The 24,454-nt window shown below is 33.8% G+C and overlaps 1 protein-coding gene across 12 annotated transcripts in view; it reads right to left on the reverse strand.

Annotated features, from left to right (window-relative positions):
• RYR3 (ryanodine receptor 3) overlaps positions 1–24,454 on the reverse strand; it is an 833,777-nt gene that overhangs the window by 406,027 nt on the left and 403,296 nt on the right. For all 12 annotated transcript variants that reach the window (XM_074235022.1, XM_074235021.1, XM_074235020.1 and 9 more), the window contains 4 exons: positions 21,379–21,571; positions 9,486–9,702; positions 3,352–3,456; positions 1,464–1,567 (listed from right to left, as the gene is read on the reverse strand). In XM_074235022.1, the coding sequence (XP_074091123.1) occupies positions 1,464–1,567; positions 3,352–3,456; positions 9,486–9,702; positions 21,379–21,571 (619 nt within the window). The remainder of the gene's footprint in view (positions 1–1,463; positions 1,568–3,351; positions 3,457–9,485; positions 9,703–21,378; positions 21,572–24,454) is intronic.

The following is a 24,454-nucleotide window of genomic DNA, read 5'->3' on the forward strand; positions in this document are numbered from 1 at the left end:
GATGCGGGAAATCTGGAACATTAATTCATTGTTGGTGGAGCTGTGAACTCAACGAAACTTTCTGGAGAGCAATTTGGAATTATGCCCAAAGGGCAATAAAAATGTGCATACCTTTTGATCCAGCAATACTGCTACTAGGTCTATATCCTGAAGAGATCATGAAAAAGGGTAAAAACATTATTTGTATAAAAATATTCATAGCAGTTCTAATTGAGTGGATATCCATCAATTGGGGAATGGCTAAACAAATTGTGGTACATGTACATTATGGAAAAAATGGTTCTATTAGAAACCAGGAGGGATTTGCATGAACTGATGCTGAACGATATGAGCAGAACCAGAAGAACTTTGTACATCTAACAGCAACATGGGGTTGATGATAATTCTTAATGGACTTGATCATTTCATAAGTGCAACAATCAAGGATAATTTTGGGGTATCTGTGATGGAGTTCTGTGATCTGTATCCAGAGAAATAATTGTGAAATTTGAACAAACTCCAAAGACTATTACTTTTAATTTAAAAAAGAAATGTTATCCTATTATGTGATCTTGCTTTCTCTTATTTTTTTTTGTAAGAATATGATTTCTCTTTCAGCACATTCAATTTAGATTAATGTATATAGCATGGAAACAATATAATAAACTAAGACTGCCTTCTGTAGAGGATGTGGGGAGGGAAGCAAGATTTGGGGAAAATTATAAAATTCAAAAATACATAAATAAATTCATATAAAATAAATAAATAAAAAATTATTATGTCTTGAGCATACATTGATGAAATATCACTATCCCCTGTCTTCATGGAATAAGGGATGAGAATCATTAAGTCAATAAGCATGCTATACACCTTCCACTGGACTAAAGTGCTGGGGGAATACAAAGAAAAGCAAAAACAATTCCACCAGTGAGTGTTTGCTCTTGAGGAACTTACCGTCCAAAGGGGGGAGAGAACACATAAACCATTATGTACAGACAAGATGTATACAGAATAAATTAGAGATAATTAGCAGAAAGACTAATCAAAATAAATGCACAAATAAGTATATTAGTTAGAATGTAGTAAATACATGAGAAATTGTCAAATGGAAGAAAAAAGAGTGATATCTTTCTTTTGAGGAAGGGAATCAGTAAATATTTCATGGGGAAGTGGCATGAGTTAAATCTTGAAAATTTTTAAGTGATTTAGTTTGTGGGTTATTGGAGGGTGAGGAGAAATTTCAGATATAGGTAATGGAAAATATATGACAGTGGGAGTAAGTGGACAGAACAATTCAAATAAGTCTGAAACATTGAGTGAAAGTCAACAGTGTGAAATAAAACTGAAAAGCTACAGGGAATCTTGATTGTCAGGGGCCTCAAATTTAAAATTATGAGTTCCAAATCTCTCCATTACTCCCACTGTAGTGCCCCTCTAGATTATTAAATTAAAAAGAAAACAAGTAATTTTTAATTTAAACTCACTTTAAAGTTTCTGTTGACATTTGCAGGTTATAATTCTTCTCAGTTTCAGGTAGCTTTGAGAATTCCACAAGACAGGGGTGTTGCCTTTTGTTGTCATCCCGAATCTATGTGACACCATTAAAAATAACATTTTGAGTTATTACAAACATCAATTACACCCTGGTAAAAGTTTTAAAAAAGATAAAGGGTAAAATACATATAAATCTTTTTTTTTTAGGTTTTTGCAAGGCAAACGGGGTTAAGTGGCTTGCCCAAGGCCTCACAGCTAGGTAATTATTAAGTGTCTGAGACTGGATTTGAACCCAGGTACTCCTGACTCCAGGACCGGTGCTTTATCCACTATGCCACCTAGCTGCCCCAAAATACATATAAATCTTGAGAAATGTTATTTGGTGACAAATAACTGATACACTCTCTCTCTAGTCATCTTTGACTCTTTTTTTAATCCCTTATGACAGATATCAAATCAGTTGTAATGTTATGCCGAGTGTGCTATCACATCTTTTACCAGCTATCCTTTTCCATAAATTCACTTTTTGATTATAATATTTCTGGCCTATTCCATTTTTTATCTATTGCAATAGTCTCACTGTTCTCTGCAATTAATCCTTTACATAATTGCCAAAGTAATATGCCAAACACAAAGATCTGACCATAATTTAAAAAATCTTTATTTTCTATTATTTTTAGGATAAATTGGCTAAAATTTACCTTTCCAGACTTAGTTCACATTACTATTCCACTTGAAATGGAGTACCCTAAACCTTATGTGTAAGCTTTTTTACATTTAAGTTTTTCTAGTTTTCCTCCAATGTATTCCTTCCAGTTTCAATTCATATGCTACAGTCTCTGTGAAGTGTTCACTAATTGCCTTAGGTGAAAGTGGTTTTCAAATTTTTCAAAAATCTTTCAGGGGATTTCTTGGGATATTTCAGTATATCCCCCTAGACTATAAGGAAAGGGGCCTGTGTCATCGTACATAGTGTTTTAGGGTTTACAAAATTCTACCCCATGTGGGATAGGTGCTATTATTCTGTACATTTTACAAATTTTGAAGATGAGGATCAGATAAGTTGAATTGCTTAGACAACTAGAAATTATAAGAGATTGAAGTTGAAGCCAGGCTATGCTGAGGCCAAGTTCAAAGCTCTTTTTACTATATTTAAATATAAAGATGTCTATGTTTAAAAGATATTTATAAAGTGAAGATACTATCTACATTTTTTTTTAGTTTTTGCAAGGCAATGGGGTTAAGTGGCTTGTCCAAGGCCACACAGGTAGGTAATTATTAAGTGTCTGAGACCGGATTTGAACCCAGGTAGTACTGACTCCAGGGCTGGTGCTCTATCCGCTGCACTGCCTAGCTGCCCCACTATCTACAATTTAAAAAAAAATTCAATCACACAAATTTGAAACAAAATCTATCTGAGAAGCATGAGCAAAATGCTCTCATTATATAGAGGACATCCCTTCTAAAGAAGAATAATTCCTCAGTGATTCTCAATATTTTTCACAAGGGTGAAGGGTGGGGTTTGAGCTTCTTTGCAGAACAATTTGAGAAACATTTCTTTTAAGTTCCAACTAGATCAAATCATGTCGACTTGAAATAAGCATATATTAAAGATGACTTTCTCATTTTTGAAAGGAGAAAGTCAAATATTGAGTGAAATAATCTTTAAAGTATCTAAAATAATGAAGATATATTTCACACTTAACTATAGTTATGCATATGTAGATAAAATCGAAGCTTTTGTTGAGTAGAACCAAGGCTAGTGACTAGAAAGAAAAAATATCTAATTTTCTTCCTCCTCATCCTATCATTCTTAGAATATCTCCCTCTTAAAGCATCTCAGCCACCATCTGTAGCCTAATCATAGTCATTTTATACCTTGCCAAAGGTCCATCCTAGTTCTATTTTATTCATTCCCCATAGCTCATGGATATTTTCAGCCAGTCTGTCTCGGATCTTTTCTAGATGGGGAGGCAAAACTATCTAAAAAGGAAAGAAAAGAAGGAAAAAAAATGAGCATTACCATAAATGAAGTACCTGTAAGAAATGGCAAATCAAGCATTTACTATATTAATTCATCCCACCTTCTCTTATTTAAGTTAAACTCTCATCTCAAGAGATTATATAATAGGGGATGTATTGACCTTAACAGAGAACAAAGAGGAAACAGATTATGATGGCTATCAAATTGATGAATATATGTGAAAGTGCTTTGAACCAAAAAAGGTGGAGGAAATTAGGAAGGAATAGTACTAGTAATGAGGAATTTTTTGGGAGGATGCACAGAGGAAGGTAGAAGATGAAATGTATAACTGGGGGAATAAAAAAATTGTTCAGTTTGTTTATAATAAAGAGTATGTGAAGAAGAGTAATGCCAAAGATCATTTCCTCTTTCAAAAGTTGCAAATTACTTACAATCTGCTTTGACAGAGGAAATTCCTTCTCCTTTGGAGCTCCCTAAATAGATGAAATTACAAGTATGATGTCCCACCCTCCCAAAAGATAATTACCCAGTCTAGTAAAAATAGTACAATATTTTGTCAAAGTATGGCAATATTATAAGGCAATTTCACTTTCACTCTTTGTGACTGATGTACTCTTTTTTAAAAAAAAATTAATCTTTGCAAGGCAATGGGGTTAGGTGACTTGCCCTAGGTCATACAATTAAGTATTGTGTCTGAGGCCACATTAGAACTCAGTTCCTCCTGACTCCAGGGCTGGTTCTCTACCCACTGCACCACCTAGCTGTCCCTGACTGATGTTCTCTTGATTAAAAGAGGCCAATGTACCATTTGACTGAATGAAATTCATTTAATAGACAATATTTACTAAGCATTGTGCTAAGCATATGAAAACTGCATGAAATTAATGCTGTAATTTGACTTTTAAAGGAAAAACTAGGATTTCTAAGATTTAGAGGTAAAGAAAAAGTGTATTTTTGACATTGGTAGAGTGGGATTATTAGAGAAGCCTACTAAACCAGGAATAAAAGGGACTAGGATAAAACCTTATGATAAACTCATATTTAGGGGGCAAAATATGACTGAAAAAACCCATTCAAGGAGAGGGAAAAGGAACATTTATGTAGGTAAGAAAAGCACCAAAATAAATTAATGTCTTGAACCAGAAAGGAAAATGTTATACAGAAGCAAGAGTAGTCCATGGTGTCAAATACAAAAGAGAGTGAGAAGAATGAAGATTGGAAAATGACTATTAGATTTGGCAATTAAGAGAAGTTGGCAACTTTAAAGAAAGTAATTTCAATTGAGTGACAAAGTTGGAAGCCAAGTTGCAAAGGGCCAAGGAGGGAGTGAGAGGAAGGACAGGGATGTAAATGAAAATGAACAGATTTTTCAAGTATTTTGGATGAGAAAGGGAAGAAAGATGTAGGAAAATACTTTGCAGAGATGACAGAGTTGAATGAAGTTTTCTGTTTTTGTTTTTGTTTTTGTTGTTTTTAGGATGTTTTAAACATATCTGAAAGAAATAGGGAAGTAACTGGTAAACGGAAGCTGAAGGTTTGTGGGAGATGGAGAGATGATTGAAATTATAATCTATGGAGGGCGTAGGAGGAGATAGAATAAAGGATCTATGTAGAAAACACAGAATCAAAGACCCAGATCATTACCACTTATTATTTGACTCAGATTTGCAGAATTGGTCACTTTGTCAATTTGAACTCCTTTGCTCTATGGAATGCTATTCCCTTCTGCTTCCAGTGGGTATATATTAAGATTATTTGAATGTCCTTCCCTTGATATTTAAAGGTCTTTCTCCTGGTCACCTGAAGAATTTGCTATTTATCATTGAATTGTTAAATTTATAATGTTTTTCTTTTTTCTTGAAGTTAATGACTTGAGTCTTATGGTAGGCAATTTGTTTTCTGTGTTCAGAATTTGGGGGCAATTTTTTTGTATTTTTTGGTATTATGTGTGCTCCTTGGAGAACTATAATCCTCAAATTCTAAGCAATCTGTTGACAACATTAATATATTTTGCTTATATGAAGATCATAATTCTTTAAATGTATTAGTTTTTTTCATCACTTGTACAAAAATATTAATAGCAGTCCTGTTTGTGGTGGCAAAAAAATTGGAAATCAAGTAAATGTCCTTCAACTGAGGACTGGCTTAGCAAACTGTGGTATATGTATGTCACGGAACAATTGTTCTATTAGAAACCAGGAGGGATGGAAATTTAGGGAAACCTGGAAGGATTTGCATGAACTGATGCTGAGTGAGATGAGCAAAACCAGAAAAACACTGTACACCCTAACAGCAACATGGGAGCGATGATCAAACTTGATGGGCTCGCTCATTCCATCAGTGCAATGATCAGGGACAATTTGGGGCTGTCTGCAATGGAGAATACCATCTGTATCCAGAGAAACACTATGGAATTTGAACAAAGACCAAGGATATTATCTTAAATTTAGAAAAAATACCCCGATATTGTCTGATATTGCTCTTATACTTTATGTTTCTTCCTTAAGGATATGATTTCTCTCTCATCACACTCAATTTGGATCAATGTATACCATGGAAACAATGTAAAGACTGGAAAATTGCCTTCTGTGGGGGGTGGGGGGAGGGAAGTAAGATTAGGGGAAAATTGTAAAACTCAAAATAAATAAAATCTGTAATAAAAATAAATGGTATTAGTTTTTGATTCTCAGATCAGAAATAATAGTCCAGATTTATAAGAAAATGTATTAATTAATCATCATTGAATGAAGCAGAGGACCTGATGATGCTCAAGAGAATATGGCACCACATCAGGATTTTCTCAAAGAGTTTGGAAGAGAAATAAGAATTGTGAATGCAAAATTCATGACCCTTAGAGCAGAAATAGTTGGCAGAATAGAAAAATTTGAATCTGAGGTGATTTCACAAAGAAATGGATGAAAATAACTGAATGGAAATTTAAAAAAATTAAAAACTAAAGAAAAACTGGAAACAGAATCAAAAAACAGCACAAATTCTCTGTTTGAATATCAAATTTTCTATTCAGTTCTAGTCTTTTCATGAGAAATGTTATTTTTTCCCCTGAAAGTTTTGTTGGGTAGGGGATTCTTGGTTGTAATCCTACCTGCTTTGCCTTTGAGAACATTACATTTCAGTCCTCTGATCTTTTAACATTGAAGCTACTAAATCTTGTGTGATCCTGACTATAACTCCATATTTGAATGGTTCCTTGCAATATTTTGTCCTTGACCTGTAAACTCCTAATGTGGCTATAATATTCTTAGCACTTTTCGTTTTAGGAACTCTGAGGCAGTTGTCAGTGGATTCTTTCAATTTCTATTCACTTTCTATAACTTAGATCTCATAGCAGTTTTTGGAATGTAATGTCCAGGTTCTTTTTTGATCATAGCTTTCAAGCAGTCTAATAATTCTTAAATTATCTCTCCTCAAGTAATTTTCTTGTTAGTCGCTTTTTTTCCCAATGAGATGTTTCACATTTTTTTTTTATAAAAAAAAATTTGAAGGGCGACTAGGTGGTGCAGTGGGTAAAGCACCAGCCCTGGAGTCAGGAGTGCCTGAGTTCAAATCTGACCTCCAATACTTAATAATTACCTAGCTGTGTGGCCTTGGGCAAGTCACTTAACCCCATTGCCTTGCAAAATGTAAAAAAAAATTGTTTAATTCTTTCTTGATGTTTCATGAAGCTATTAGCTTCCATATGCCCAATTCTAATTTTGTAAGAATTATTTTCTTCAGTGTGCTTTGAACCTTTCTTCTATTTAGTCAATTCTACTTTCTAAGGAATTCTTTTCTTCTGTGAATTTTTGTACTTCCTTTTCCACTTAGCCCATTCTGATTTTTAAGGCATTTTTTAAAGCTCTTTAAAAGAGTTCTCTCCACCACTATCTTCTCTTCCTTTCCACCTCCTTCCCCCATCTCTGGGTTCAAAAGCTGCTGCTACTACTGTTGCTTTTGCAGCTTGTTTATTTTTCTAAAGCAATGGGAGGAGAAAGTAGAACAGAGTAGAAATCTGTTGGAAGGCAATAGGTTGGTTTATACAACACTGTGGCTGGAGCATAGTAGGTAGTGAGGGAGTATGTTATAGGCTAGTAATTAGTTTTTTTCTATTGCTAGTTCATTAAATTGTGATTCCATTTGGATTCCTGGCATTCTAGACTGTGGGAAGCACTGAGATTGCTTTATATCATGCACATAATAAGGTAGATAAGGGAGTTGTAGTATTTGTTTGTGAGGATTCTCAAGAAAGCCAGTATTAATGGATCATAGGGAGAAGAGTAAAGTATAAGAAGGATGGAAATGTATGAAGAGGCCAGATTGTAAATGACTTTAAGAGCCAAAAATAGAGTTTTATATTTGATTATTTGAACTTGGAAGTTGGATGGATTGGTTGTTGTCCTTCATTCTTGAAGAGAACCAAAATGATAGCACTATATTGGGGTTAAAATACAGTGTGTCTGATAAGACCAATACAAGCTTGGAAGTCATAAATAATCCATATAGAAATTAGAAGTGGAGATGTCTCTAATTTTGCACATTTCACATTTCTTTTGAGTTAATTGTTCTTTGCTCAAAGAGCATAGCACCTTCTGTGATGCAGGCCCATCATTTTGGGCAGTCCTTTGCCAATGTCTTCCAAGTCACACGACTGATTCCAATCTTCTGAGAGAACCTGAAAGTATCTCCTGAAAGCAACAGGAAGCTATTAGAGTTTTTTGAATTAAGTACTGATATATCAGTTTTATGATTTAGAAAGATTACTTTGGCAGCTGAGAAGATGCCCTAGAGATGTGGTAAAATCTAAAATAGGGAGACCAATCTGACAGCTACTGCATAAGACTGGGAATTAATGATAAAAGCCTTCACTAAGAGGAGGATATGTGAGTGAAGAGAAAAAAAAATTACATGAGCAATGTCATGAAAATACAAAGATAAGACTGGAAAAGACTGACTATTTGGGATGTGAGAATGAAAAGTTGAGAGTGATATTGAGATTGTAAGGCTGTTTGATTAAGAAATTAGTAGTATCTTTAATAATTAAAGGGAATTTCAGAAGAGGGGTGGTATTTTAGGGAAAAGAATAATGAATTCTGTTATTTCTGTTTTTCACATTTTGTCATGGAAGAAACTAGGACTTGAAAAAATAGATCCTCTAATTCATCTGGAAAGAGATGATAACTGATCCTGAGAGAACAAATGAAATCATAAAGAAATATAGAAAAAGAAGAGAGACTAGTTAAAAACACTGAGGGACCTAAAGGAATTTCCAGCAAAGGAGAAAGAGTGATCAAACAAGTGGGAGAACCAAGAAAAATCAGTGTCTTGAAAACCTAGAGAGAAGAGAGTACATAGGAGATGAGAGTGGTGTCAACAGTGTCAAAGGTTGTAGGGAGATAAAGAAGGACTAGGATGATGAGGCCTTGTGTATATGTTACATACACTTAAGCATAGTGTTAGAAGCAGTTCATATTTTAACATGCAATATAAATTAAATTTTCAACTAGACAAAGGCTATTAGTCTACTCTTGTAGAGTATGAACTCCCCCTTCTCTAATCATTGTCAATTTTTTTAAACAAGGCAATGGGGTTAAGTGACTTGCCCAAGGTAACACAGCTAGGTAATTATTAAGCTTCTGAGGCCACATTTGAACTCAAGTTCTCCTGACTCCAGGGCCAGTGCTTTATTCACTGTGCCACCTAGCTGCCTTGTTGTCAAACTTTTTAAAGGCATGTATTACCTTCTAGGTATATTTCGTCCTCTAATAATTGACACGGAAAACTATACGCCAACTAAATTGGTCTATTCCTCCCTTCCAATCAAACATGTTTTGCTTTTTTCCTATCTTTGATCACTTCCATGAACATGTTCTCTATCTCTATTCCCCATAAACATAGTAGTTGTATATAAGGAAAGAAACAATATCCCTAATTATTGATAACATAACAGATGATAATAATATGAGTGGGTAAGTAAAAATACCTGGAACAATATAACCACTTACATAGTTACCACCAAATAATTTTATCCTACCTGGCTGGTGTCTATAGGGCATGGGATGAAGGAGGCTTGAGAGAGGAAGTGCGTAGTGCCCAACAAATCCCTTATTCCTTCAGAATCACGCTTATATTCTTTGACAGGTTCCAATATCATCTTCTCTTTTGGAAGCAAGGCTTCATAGCAGGGGGCATAACCAGATGGAGGCAAAAACTTAAACTCTCCGTGACGTCCACCCAGAAGGAAACGCACTCTGTATTATTTGGAAAGAAAAAAAATAGTGAAAAGCGTCAAGTATATTTGACATAAAAAACCCAACAATTTTCAAATAACTTTTTGATGAAAGTTACTAAGGCCATAAATTTAAAGCAACCAACATTCTAGGTTGTATAATAAAATGCTAGAGAAATGTATCCTCATTTAGCTGAAAGAGAAGAGAACTAGAAAATGATAGGCAATGCAGAAGAGTGGAAGGAGCAATTGATTTAGAATCAAAGGACATTAAGTTTTGGTTTAAGACTGTGGGCTTAAACTTAAACTCTGGATTTAAGTTTGCTCATTTTCAAATGAGAAGTTTTGTTGTACAATTACACTGATCAATTTTGAAGCCAGAGAAAAGTTGAGAAAATTCATCTAGTGCATAGTAGAAGTTAGAGACAGAAAATATGGGATATCCACCCTCAGACATGTTGATATGCTGGATCAGTTGTTTAATTGCATTTTTTCCTTCGACTCATGAAATATGGGAACAGAAAAAGTCTATTTCAAAAAAAAATTCATACAAAGAATTGAAACAAAATTTAAAAACAAATAACATGAGGAGCTTATAAATATTGTATTTTATAAATCATATGACCTTAAATATGATATATAGTTAATATTAATTAATACAATTGACAACCTAATAGCACAAAAGTAACAAAGATTCAGCAGATTATAAAAATCCATCTAGGATACAGAAGTTGTATTACAGAAATAATTACATCATTGACAATAATTGTAATGAAATTATTGAAAACTCTAGTACAGATTTCCAATAGGAGAAAAGTATTAATCTTAGAAATTAAATAAAATTTGCTAGAAATATGTCTGGAGAAATGTTAGAAACTTATCCTAAGATTGTTGGTAATAATAAGGTGAAAACAAAAAAAATTTTTGATAAAAATAGCTCAAACTTGAAGTTATCAGTAAGTGATATGTGTTAAAGTAAAAATACTATTTGCATCATCTGGGTGTTGCAACTGAAAAGAACTCAATGAAGCTGGAATCTCCTTCCTTCCTTCCTTCCTTCCTTCCTTCCTTCCTTCCTTCCTTCCTTCCTTCCTTCCTTCCTTTCTTCCTTCCTTCCTTCCCTTTTTATTCCTTCCTGTCTTCTCTCCCTCCCTCTTCCCTTTCTTGTTTCCTTCCTTCCTATCTCTCTAATGATCTTATTTACTATCATCTATTTATCAAATCTATCTATCAATCTAGGGGTGGCTATATTTGAGTATTGAGGAGGGAGAAGAATTTGGTTTACTCCAGGAAAGCAAATGCAATATATGGCATTACTGTTAGTAGGTATAGTAGAAGAATGCTTATACAGTAAGTATATATCTATGACTAGCTGGTCAAAGAAGGTATATGATTATTTAAGGCTGGTGAACAGGTACAGAACACAACATGCTGAGAATTATAACAAAAGGCATAAAAATATTGCTAATGTTATACAATAGCAATGAAAATGCTACAAATGTGGTTTGGTAAATTAATAGAGTACTATTCCAAATGAACTGGCTGTCACCATACCATAAGCATGGCTATTTTACAGCTGTGACTATATTGAGACATTAATTTAGTTTTCTAAACTTCCTAAAGAAAATTAACAAGCAGCTATGGCAGAAATGCTAAGGCAAATAAAGAAATCAGAACATATAAAACATATTTCTTCAACTAGGTTATTTCATGTAAGGCTGACAGATATTTTAGAGGAAGTTAAGTGGCATAATGGTGAGATCTTTAGAATTGGAAATCAGAAAGACATGAGTTTGAATCTTGCCTCAGATACTTATACTAGCTGTGTGACCCTAAATAAGTTATTAAACTCTGTCAGTCTTAGTTTTTTAAGCTGGTAAAAAGACTATTTAAAGGCTAGCTCTCAATATTTTTTTATCATCTTGATTTAAGGGTTCTAATCTATTGAAATTTTACTTTAAAAATCTTATGCTTATTATTTTTAAATCTATTCAATCATATTTTTATATTTAGTATTTCTTTTTGAAATTTCTCTCCAAAATAGAAAAGGTTTAATGATAATTTGACAGGAAAGAATCATGAAAAGATGGTGGAAAGAACAATGAAAAAAAGATAATGGAACCAGAGGACCTGGTCTTCAAACCTGGTTCTATTACTTTCTAGCTATGTGAACATGAGAAAATTGTATCCTTTCTTTGAGATTTAGTAATCTCTGTAAGTTGAGAGGGTTGAATTCTATCTTTGAGATGTTTTTTTAGTTCTAAGTCCCATCACACTTTTAAGGGTTCATAGATCCTTTCTGAAAACATCTAGTCTAAAAATATCTGCAGATTAAGAGTCTAAGAGACTACACTTGATCTTTTTATTTCTTCTGATCTAACTACAACTGTACTATTGAAAAAAGGTATATATATATATATATATAGATGGGCATAAGGTGAATAATTAAGGAATAAAAAAGAGGAGTACTTTGGGTGCAAAAGGAAGGGGGGTAAAATGGGATAAATTATTTTACATGAAGAAGAGTGAAATACCTTTCATGGTAGAGGGGTAAAGTGGGAGATTGGTTAATGGGCACTGCTTAAACCTTACTCCTCTCAATATTGGTTCAAAGAGGGAATAATATGCCCAATCACTTCAATATAGAAATATATCTTATCTGCCAGAGTAATGATTATCTCAATAGATGCTAAAAAAGCTTTAGAGAAAATAACAGCAACATTTCTATTAGAAACATTAGATAATATTGGAATAAAGGGAACATTATTTAAAATGATAAGCTGCAGATATCTAAAAAAACCTCATTAAACATTATTTGAATAAGCTAGAAGCCTTTTCAGTAAGATCAGGGGTAAAGCAAGGATGCCCATTATCATAAGTATTATTCAATATAGCACTGGAAATGTTAGCTTTAGCAATAGGAGAAAATAAAGAGATTGAAGAAATTAGTATAGGCAATGGAAACAATCACTTTTTCAGATGATGGTGCTTTAGACAATTCTAGAGAATCAACTAAAAAGGTATTTGAAATAATTAACAACTTTAGCAAAGTAGCGAGATGTAGGATATGCAAAACCACATAAAGGAACCTGCATTTCTGTGACCAACAAAATAAGTTTTTCATTACTATAGAGTAAAATCCTTTTAATTTATTTAATCCATTTTGAAATTCCACATCAAATTATATTGAAAAATTCCTCTAGCATTTTTAATCCTGCCTTTAAGACAAATGGGACTTATTCATTAATTTATAATGAGATGCAGTGTGGGTATAATGGAAAGAGAATTTTTTTTTCAGGTATCATAGAACCTAGACCTAAATCCTAGCTCTGCTACTAACTTGCTTCATGACTTTGGATGAATAATTTTCTATTTCTATACCTATTACTTAATTTTAAAAGTGAAAATGGTGAACTAAATGATTTTTAAAAGTAAATTTACAGCTTTAAATTTATCTTTTGTTTGCTAATAAAGAGGTAAGATAATGTTCTCTGTAAATTTACTATTTCAGAGTTTAAATTCCAAGTATAAGTCTTAAATCTGTTATGAGAATCCTTCATTTGTAGTATAAATCCCACTTAATCACAGTGCCTAAATAAAAAAAAAAAACAGAAATCATACTTTGCAAGGAGGTTAACAAATGAAGCTTTCTATACCATCAGATTTATTTTTATGGCAATAAAAGTTGGAAATTAAGTGTGTACTTGCTGAGTGGAAAAAAGGTGAAAAATATTACATTATGTGATTGTAATTGTATATTATTGTGCCAAAAGAAAGAACTGAAGAATTCAGAGAAAGGAGGGATGATTTGTGTAATTTATTGCAAAGTCAAGTAAGCAGAGTCAAAATAATTGTATCCAAGATCTATAATAATGAAAATTGAAACAATAATCAAAGGCAGCTGAATTCTGGCTAATTATAATGAGCAAGCCTAGTCTTAGAGAACCAATGAGGAGACATATTTTTCTCCTAGAGGAGAGAGGTGGACAATAACAGATATATAGTAAACTGCATACACCATCAAATGAAGTCTTTATGTCTACTAGGCTTTGATGTTGTATTTCAATGCAGCTAAATAGGAGAAAATTAAGGGAAAAGGTCTGTGTTGTAAACAAAAGTCATCAACATAAAAACCAAAATCTTATGTGCTTGCAACTTAAATAAACTTTCCTACTTTTAAATGATTATTATTCATAGTTATTAGCATGAGAAATCACTTTTGTTCTTTTTTTCCTGAGAAATCTCATTTATCCTAAATACCATCAAAACTCTCCTTGTGGTTACAAAGAGTTAAAAAGCTTTCCTTGTTCTGAACTCAACTTTCAGTTTAAAAGCTTGACTTATAACTGCATCTTTGGTCCAAATAGCTATGACTAAAATGATCTGATTTATGTCTTTTAACAAAGTTTTATTTCTCAGTCAAGAAAAACCTCGTCAAGGTTTATTGAAAGTCTGATATAATTCAGACAACTCATCGTATTCTCTTCAGAAGTATATTTATCTGTATAGTAATTTCCATGGTATTGAATATAGCATGTTGGAAATAACTAAATTTTTGGCTAATTAAAATCCTAGCCAAGTGTGGTGGACAGGAATGCAAAACTAAGAACAAATACAAATATTAGTCAATTGAAGGATGCAGTTATTCTTACAAATGGAAAGAATTAGAAATTTGGTTTCTAAGATGATCAATTAGATCTATTAGATAATTGTTTTAGGAAATTTAAATTCAGGTAAATAATAAATGAGAGTTTAGGGACCAACTCATCAATTTCATAAAAATTCAGAAAAGTAGTACCAGAATTTTATAATATTCTGGAACCTTCCTGTAAGCCTGGTCTTCTCTTTTATGCTATAAGACCAACTCATAGGTAACATCATTTGGTAACAAGTGATGCTTAAACAACTAAATCTTTTTAGATAAATTCCTAGATAGATTATACATGTTGAGATCCTTTTTGTCGCTGCCTCCAGCTTGTTCTCACTTTAATCTATTCTTCATATCTTTCCTGATATAATGCATTTTCTGACAATGGACCTTTCTTGTGGTCTCCGAACTCTCCCTTGTAACCAAGAAAAATAAGTGCACAGAATGGAGCAATAAATCAACCAATTTGGATACCATATATAATGTTGGGAACCTGATGGTGCAACAGATAGTGCTAGGCCTGGAATTAGGAAGACCTGAAATAAAATCTGGTCTTAGACATAAACTAGTTGGGTCACCCAGGATAAGTTAATTTATTTTTGCCTCTGTTTTACTCAACTGTAAAAAATGGAGATTTTAGTTTCTATCTCATATGGTGTTGATCAAATAAGACAATATTTATAAAAAGACCTTACCAGAGTGCCTGGCACATGATAAGTGTTATAGAAATAGGTATTTTTTTCCTTCCTCACTTTTAGTTCCCTATATCTCTATCAAAAGGAACTGTTTCATTTTTTTTGTATAAAGATTTGTCATCATATTCTTATTGTAGACTTTTAGTGTTGTTTAAATTAATATTATTGTAATCATTTACCTAATTCACTTCACTCCATGGGTTTCCTATGTTTTTCTGAGTTCTTTATGTTCATCTATTCTTATGGCAGTAATGTTCCATATATTCATATAACACAGTTTTTTCCCCAGGCATTTCTGAATCTATGGGCACCTGTGTTTCCTATTTTGGTTACCCTAATAAAAAGTGCTTTTAAGAGAACTTACTACTTGTATAATTTTTCTAATAGTTTCTTCATCTATAAAATGGGGATATAATATACCCAGGGTGACTACCTCAAAGATTCATTGTTCTAATCTAGTCAACTCAGATACAGTGTGCAAGAATGTTTTTATGAAACATAAATGACTATATAAAGGTCAATTTATTGTTATCAATATACTTTTTATTAAATTAATGGAATTTATTAAGTGCCTATATATGTATTTATCTATTGTTGTTAATTCTGAAATTGTCATTTCAGTCATATGCAACTCCTCTTTTCCTGGCAAAGGTACTGGAGTGGTTTGTCATTTCCTTCTCTAGTTCATTTTACAGATTGAAAATCGAGGCAAACAAGGTAAAGCAACTTGCCCAAGGTCACATGGCTAGTAAGTACCTAAGGCCAGATTTGAATACTTCCTGACTCCAAGCTGTGCCATGTAGATGATCTAATAGATATATATTTATACCCCTAAGTAAACAAAAGGTAATTTTGGGGGGGTAGGGGAGGCTTTCTTCAATCCTTATGTTAAAGCTGACAGTGGTTCTCAAATTCTTACCAATAATGTACAAATTCAGTCTGACTTTCAAAGCCCTCTGTTAATCTGACTTTTGGCTTACCTTTTCAACACATATTTCACATTACTCTTATTCACAAAGTCTGTCATCTGAAATTCCATTAGGATGAGTGGTCCCTCTCAACTCCAGACCTTTGTCCTTATCAATTATGTTAAAAACCTCCACAAATCTTGAGAGTCTCCTAACTCCAGGATGGCACCATCCAGTGACTGATACAGTGAGGAGATTTATATTATTAGTAATAAAAATGCAGACAAAATTTCATTATCCTTTAACTACGTGATCTCCTTGTGAGTAAACACCAATATGTAGCAACAAAAGTACCAGTCCTGAATCAGAACACAGAAATTTGAATCCAGACTTAGTTACTGGATGATACCTATGTAATTATGACAGCTTCATGTAACCTTATTGAACTTCATTGTCCTAAGCTGTAAAATAATAATAATAATATTCATGTTACATAAGTCACTAAATTTTATGATTCTCAAATGGGAATAATATGCATTAAAAAGTTTGTAAATCCTAAATAACACATGAATATAAAGATTATATCATCACTGTATCTATCCCTAAAACTTTGCAAACACTAGTTACCTAGTACCTTATTATATGTATGTAATGTTGATTGACTAGAAACATGTAAAAACTTCCCCCAAATTTTTGCTATCAGAGATGTGCATATGATGTCATCTTGAAACAACTCCTATTTAGATCAAGCAGAAGAAACTTTTATGCTTCCTGGAAAAATATTAATTTATAGAAATTAATACTAACCTACCTCTGACTTCACTATGGGTAATTTTAATTTAGCAAAATACTTTATCCTCAAGTTATGCTGCAAGAACTAGCTTTTCTCACCCTATCCTACCTTTCTAGGATAATTACATATCACACCTCCCTTGCATGCACTAGATGATCCAACCATAACATACTCACACAATATTTCATATCCCATTCTATAACTCTGCAGGGACTATGCTCATTCCTGGAATATACTTCCTTCTCAGCTACTCCTCTTAGAATCCCTACCTTTCTTCAAGGTTAAGTTTGTTCTACAGGGAGTTTTTCTTCATCTTTCAGGTGCTACTGCCTTTTCCTCAAAATTATTTTCTATCTATTTTGCATATCTCTACATATTTTCCTGCTGTCTTTTCCTTTCTAGATTAAAAATTCAAGAACAGCTTTTGTATTTTTGACTCCACTGCCTAGCATATAGTAGACATTTCATAAACATTTGTTCATTGACTGCTGGCAAAGTTTATATCATTCCTGGAATATACTTCCTTCTCTTCTCCTTCTCTTAGAATGCCTACCTTCCTTCAAGATTCAGCTTGTTCTACAGGGGTTTTTTTCTTCATCTTTCAGAGTTTATATCATCAAAGTCCTTGCTTATGAAAATAAATTCAGGGTCATAAAATGAGTTTTGAAATGTTGTAGAAAGATCACTAAATAGGAATTATGAGAAAGAAAGCCTTTTTAGAACTCTATATAAAAATTATTTTTTTTTTTAGTAAAAAGAGAAACAATTGAAAATCTTCTTTGAGGGGATGGTATTTTCTTAAAATATATTCTCCTACATGTAATGATGGTAAGAGCAAAGCAAAATAAAAAGTGGCAATCAGATGAGTCATTCCTATAACATTTTAAAATATCTATAATTTTATATTTTGCTTTTCAGGATGACATTTTAATTAACTTGAAATTATCACACTAGTTGTACCTTTTGGACTTCTATATAACTAAACTAGTCCACCCTCAAGGTGATGGGATCTTTTGAGATTTATCAATACATCATATTTAGTGGCTGAATTAAAAATAAGTATGTTTATTTAATATATTTGCTTAATAAACTAAAATTCAACCAGTAATAAATCTTAAGCACAGGAACTGAACCTGACAGAATTTATCTTGGGAATACTGTAGAGACAATTTTTTTAATATAATAGCTACTTAGTTATGTTCTCAGCTATATAGCAGTTTCCAAAATCAGAGACAAGAATATGTCAAAGAGTTAGTATTTCTTCATGATGGGGAAGAGGCCTGAGAATCAGCATGTCCCATGATATTGCTTAATCACCAGTTTACTTACTTATAAGTTCATATCTGAACTGTTTACTCCATCTAACACATCCAACACCTTCTAGTTCTTAATTTTTTTTAGAAATTGTGCTCTGAAAATGCCCAATATTGAAACCTAATTTTTGCTTTCTTTAGTTATACTTTTATAAGAATTTACTAGAAACTTACAAGTCATATCAAGATGGAAAACTATATAAATTCTCTGATATTAATTACTACTTTTCAAATCTCAGCAAAATAAGAATTGCATAAGAAATAAAAGTAATTGCAGCTATCCCCACTGCCTAAGACATCAAGAATTGCAAGAAGATAAAAACCCAGTGAGCTCACAGCAGAGAAGACAACCACTTAAATTTGCTCACTCATCATTTCTTCAACCATCAGTCCCAACACTTACACAGGGTCAAAACTTGTTCCACAAGCTTGTATTCTACTCTCCACTGTATGAGAGAAAAGTAGAGATTTGGAAAGTAGAAAGTTTACTTTGCTAGAAAGACAGTATCTCAGTGCTCAGTACTGAGAAAGAAAACCAAGTGACAGAAGAAATGGAATGGAGCACCAGCATCTTTGGGGTAACTGAAGTAACAAAATTGAAGAAATTAAAATACAGTATTTCATCAAAGGTATAATGAGTTTTAAGAAATGAATAAATAAATATTACAAGCATAGTTCTGTCAATTTTTTTTCACCTATGGATGAACTGAACATTACTATGGGCACTTAGAAAACACTGTTGTGCAGATGAACAATAAAAAAAGAATAAGGAAGGTAAATTTGTGATTTCCACATTGGATGGCTGCCCAGGTGCCCACCTTAGAGAGAATCCTGATTATCTATGTCATTTTAACAACTGGTTGACCAAACTCAATATACAGTTAGGTATCAGTTCTGCTGAACCAGTGCCAACCAGCTGAATCCCAACACTAGCTGGGACCTTGTATTGGCTAATCAATTAAGAGCAGACTTATTTGGGTTTAAGGCATGGTCCTTAAAAACGAATCTGGTCACAGCCCCAGCTGTGCAATCAAAATTTATGTTCCTTTGGGCAGAGCAAGCATAGGTAAGGGTTTGATTACCTCTGTAGACTGAAGGAGAGGAGAGAAAGAGAGAATGAGGAAAGAAGGGAGAAAAGGGAGGGAAAGAAGAAAGGAAGGGAAAAGAAGAGCAGGAAAGTAGGAAGAACCTTAATTTGTATAGTATACAGAAACAAGTGCCAAATGGCTACTTTGTTGTTCACTACCAAGTTGTGGGTCAAAGATCCAGGTGAACTTAGGAGGGATGTACCCCTAAGAAGTGGTATTTCAGTGTGAAGCTCTATCTTTATGCTCCTTTCTGAACAAGATCAAAAGTAAGCAGCAACTGTATATTTCAATTCCCAGGAGTTGAGAAATTTTGAATTTGAATTTGAAAAATTGAAATTTTACTTCTAACTTCTAGCTCAACCAGGAAACTGCAAAAAAATCTGAAATTTCAGATCAAATGGAATCCTAGAGTTCTAGCACTCTGAAATAAGAGAATTTTATAACTAGCTGATAGTGACCGAGTCCAGTAGTAGTCTACTGAAACCCTAAAGAGGAAAAACCCACTGGTCTGCTGTCCAGACTCAAACTTGGTCAGGAAATTTCGCAGTCTAGACCAGGTGGGAAATAATCAGACTACCTTGAATTAAATCACTTTGTAAGCAATGAAAGCTTGTAGATACTCTGAGAACTTAGAATTAATACAATACTCAAAAATTCTAAAGAATTCAATAGTAGAACCATCCTGAGACATTTTGTCCAGAAGTGTATAAACAAAGCCCTAACATAAAGCCCAAAATTTGGAGGTAAGTTGGAACAAGGGACTAGCAAAAAAAAAAAAAGAATTGCAATATAAAAGTTATCATTGTGACAAGGACAATTTCAAAGGACACAGCAAGAAGAGAATGGCTCCAAAATATGTATAGAGAGTTGGGTATAGAAATGCATTTTACTCAACTTGGAAATTGGACTTGATTCCAGTGGACTAAAAACATCCCTAAGAGGGATGGGATTTCAGAGAAACCTGGAAAGACTTTCATGAACTGATGCTGAGTGAGAGAGCAGAACTAGAAGAACATTGTACACCCTAATAAGAACCTGGGGGGTGATGATCAACCTTAATGGAATTGCTCCTTCCATCTATGCAATAATCAGGGGCAATTTTAGAGTACCTGTGATGGAGAATACCACCTGTATCCAGAGAAACAATTGTGGAGTTTAAACAAAGAATAAAGTCTAGTACCTTTAATTTCTTTTTTAAAAGTGTCTTATGTACTACATAATTTTGCTGGCTCTAATATTTTATTTTCTCATCAAGGAAATAATTTCTCTCTCAACCCATTCAATTTTGATCAATGTATAGCATAGAGACAATGTAAAACTTATTAGACTGCCTTCTGTGAGGGGAGGGGAGAGAGAGTGGGGGGAAATTGTGAAATTCAAAAACCTTACAAAAATGATATGTAGAAATTCCTATTGCATATAATTGGAAAACAAATAAAATATTAATAGAAAGAAATGAATGCTTTTTAATCACAAAAGGTATCAATATTTTTATAAACCATAGAACAAAATAAGAGTAATTTTAATTTCAATGGAAGAGAAAAAAATTAGACAGCACTTTTCAGAAAGAGAAGCAGAGTGAGGTTTGAGATGACCTCATTTTAAAGTCAAGCTATCATTTACCTCAAGTAATATTCTAAGGTGAACCTGCTTGTCTCATTCTATGCATAGGCCTGATGATATGGAACAAAATTCATATCTCCCCATCATGAGAAAAATCTTATTTTGGATTTTCAAGGCACAGGATCATATTTCTTCTTGGAGTCTCATAACTAACATTTCTTATTATATCCCTCTAGAGGAGGAATACAACTCTCTACTTGGTGACTACTATGGAATCATTGTATTTATAGCTAAAGGGGCCCGGAAGTTATCAAAGGTAATTTTATTGCTGATCCCAGAGAGTTTAAGTAACAATCAAGATTACGTAGACAGTAAGCATCATTCAGGAATCAAACCCACTGTCTTATTTCAAATACAATGCTGCACTAGCACTCTCCTATATCTAACTATGGTGCCACTCTGGAGAACTTTTTAGTTAATAATATAGTTGCTGCTCCCATATTTTTCATTTCATTATTCAAAAGGATAGGATTATATCCTATTTCCTAATCACGCTTTCTGAATTGAAATTTTCAAAAGGCCTGAAGCAATCTATAAATGTGAACAACATGGACTTTAGTTCACAGAGATGGGGTTAGGGAAAGAAGGATTGGTTATGATAATCTCTAGGAACAGACAATATTAACTTACTTGATGCCTGCTGAAAAGCTCACCACAGGGAAGAAAAGTCCATCAGTATTGAAGTTCTCAAACATTCCTTGTACAGGTTGCCCATTGATTCGGAAAGAGATGCTGGGCACACCAAGGTCAAGGCAGCAGCTCACCACATCATCAGACTTTAACAAATGCTGGTTGACAGAGGCCACTGCTCTTGGAACCCGGCCTAATTGGAAAAAGCAGGCAAAGACAATGAGAAGTAGTGGTAGACTTTGGAAAATCTCCCCAGGAAAGTTAGATTTACAAACAGAACAGTGTCATAATAGAATATGGAAAGGCTTTGAGACCAACACAATGAAGACTGAATGGATAGATATTAATTAATGGTCTGATCTTATGTGAGAATTTTCTAGCTCAAGTCTGTCTTTGAGGCACAAATTTGTTTTTTCTTTTATTAGAAAAAGGATGAAACATAAGTTTTCAAGCTGTCAGTAGGTAGCCTGAGATGAAGGAAGCTACCATGAATAAGAATAAGTTTTCAAACTGTACAGCTTGTCTTAAGTCTATCTGGGCAGTACCCATTATACTAGCCAAATTTTGGCCTTTGTTTGCTTGGGAAATCCAAAAAAAGAATTCTAAAGAGCTAGTGTTTGGGAAAGAGCTAGTGCATTTACTTCTGACCGAAATGGCTATTCTAGAATTATGAACAGAGATCACCTCTTTGTGGAAAAAAATCAGAATGAAAAGTTTTAGTACAGAAAGGTAGGGAAATCCATTTCTATTTCTGCAGCATTTCTATATCATGATCTTTATTAAGAATGGAATTAATTTCCCATTATGAATTTTATAAAAATGGCTCTGAGTAAGAAAATCAACTCTATGGTGTTTGTACATTTATATGCCAATTCATTCTCGAAGTTAGGTAAATCAAAATAATCACTCACCTATAATGAAAATTTGGTGGTCATCTGGTCATTAGGATTTTTTTATACTCTTTTTGCTTTGGTTAGAGGAGAGATATCTATTAACTAAGTGATTATATACAGAAATAGGTAGAATATCAAAAAGCCCATGAGTAAGCAGTTCTGATTGGAAGAGATTTAGGATTATAAACTGATGAATGAACTAAGGGCTGACTAGTTAGATAGATTCATTCTAAAATAGTAGAAAGTATTCTGGGATGAAAAATTCTCATAGAGAAGCAACAGCTGGATAGTAGAAGTTGGATAGAATGTCAGAATTATAGGTAATGAGAATGTTAACTGGAAAATAGCAAACTAGAGGAGGAAAAGGGAGGGAAGGGAAAAGCAATAAATAAGTTCCTAAAACTATGATAAGGGCTTTACAAATATCTCATTTGATCATCAAAATAATCTTGGGTGCCAAGTATAATTTTTATAGATTGAGGAAATGGAGGGAGATAAAGGAAAAGAGATTTGCTGGGGAGTCATACAATTAGTAAGTACCTGAGGCTTGATTTGAACTAATGTATTCCTGAACTGCTGATTTGTGTTCTATCTACTTCACCATTTAGCTGCTTCATAGACCACTTAAGACTAGTGTAAACTTTATATGCATTTTCTTACCTTATCAATATAATTATGTAAATATACTTTTATATTAATTTAAAAATACTTTTTCCCCTATAAAACTCACATTAATGACTTGTTGGGGATGATAGTCATAGTGAAAAGAATGGCAAGAGAAACCAAACATCAAGATACAATGAGGGCAGCTAGGTGGTGTAGTGGATAAAGCACTATCCCTGGAGTTAGGAGTACCTGGGTTTAAATCCTGTCACAGACACTTAATAATTGCCTAGCTGTGTGGCCTTGGGCAAGCCGCTTAACCCCATTTGCCTTGCAAAAAAAAAAAACAACCCTAAAAAAAAGATATAATGAAAGTGATTTTCTAATCACTTTGAAGGGTTTAGTGAACAAATGTTTTAAAAGGATGTAAATCCATATTTAGTAGAGAAAATATTTGACAGAGATCAAATCTTATTTTCTTCTGTGATGGCCTTGCATATACAGTGGGCATCTGATATCAATCCCATTTTTAATCTAGATAAATGGTTCCATTGGGAGCCTCCTAGAAACTGACCTGAGGGTTATCCCTTTATGTATGCTGCTGTTATCAGTCCAGTTACAATATCTTTTTTTTTTTAGGGTTTTTTTTTTTTTGCAAGGCAAATGGGGGTAAGCTGCTTGCCCAAGGCCACACAGCTAGGTAATTATTAAGTGTCTGAGGCTGGATTTGAATTCAGGTACTCCTGACTCCAAGGCCAGTGCTCTATCCACTGCAAAACCTAGCTGCCCCCCCAGTTACAATATCTTGTAATTGCTCTTCACTTTCCTTCTTAACTGTTTATCCCTGATTTCTTTTCTTTGATTTTTGCAAGGCAATGGGTTCAAGTAACTTGCCAGGGTACACAGCTAGGAAATTATTAAGAGTCTGAGGCTGCTCCAGAGTCAATGCTCTATCTACTGTGCCACCCAACTGCACCTAACTGTCCCTTATTCCTGATTTTTGAAGTACTTATGAATATAATACAATTGTAGTAGCTTTAAAACTAGGACAATGTTAGCTCACCATTCAAAGGACTATACTATCTGCTACAAGTACACTAGTACACTCCCTAGAAAGCAGTCTCAGTGGACTCCACTGGAACCACTATGCTTTCCAAGGCATAGGCCCCTCTCTAGGGGTGAACTCAGTCCAGAGTGGCCCTGCCCTTCACAAAAAAGAGAACTCTCCCCAGAGCTTCCACTAGCTTCTCTGGGATTAGTCTCATTACTGCACTGGATGTCTCATGGCGCCTGTCTCCACCACTTCAGATTTGGGGTTCTGAAGCTGATTCCCTTTTGATGGGCTGAAGTGCTTGCCTATCTTTCAGGAATAACTGTCTCATGTTCAATTGGAACCTTTCTCCACAAAGGCCTTCAAAGTTCTCATTTGAATCATTATCATCACTTGTCCTTCCTTTGATCTTCTGAGCAGCATGTAAATAGAAGCAAAAGAAAGCATACAATGGGAGTGATCCATAGTTGGAATTTTCCAAGGTGTGATTGATGATTGGACATGAAGGCAACAGATTAAGAACAGAGAA

The sequence above is a fragment of the Macrotis lagotis genome, chromosome 4 (assembly GCF_037893015.1).
Source record: "Macrotis lagotis isolate mMagLag1 chromosome 4, bilby.v1.9.chrom.fasta, whole genome shotgun sequence".
NCBI classification, from domain to species: Eukaryota; Metazoa; Chordata; class Mammalia; order Peramelemorphia; family Peramelidae; genus Macrotis; species Macrotis lagotis.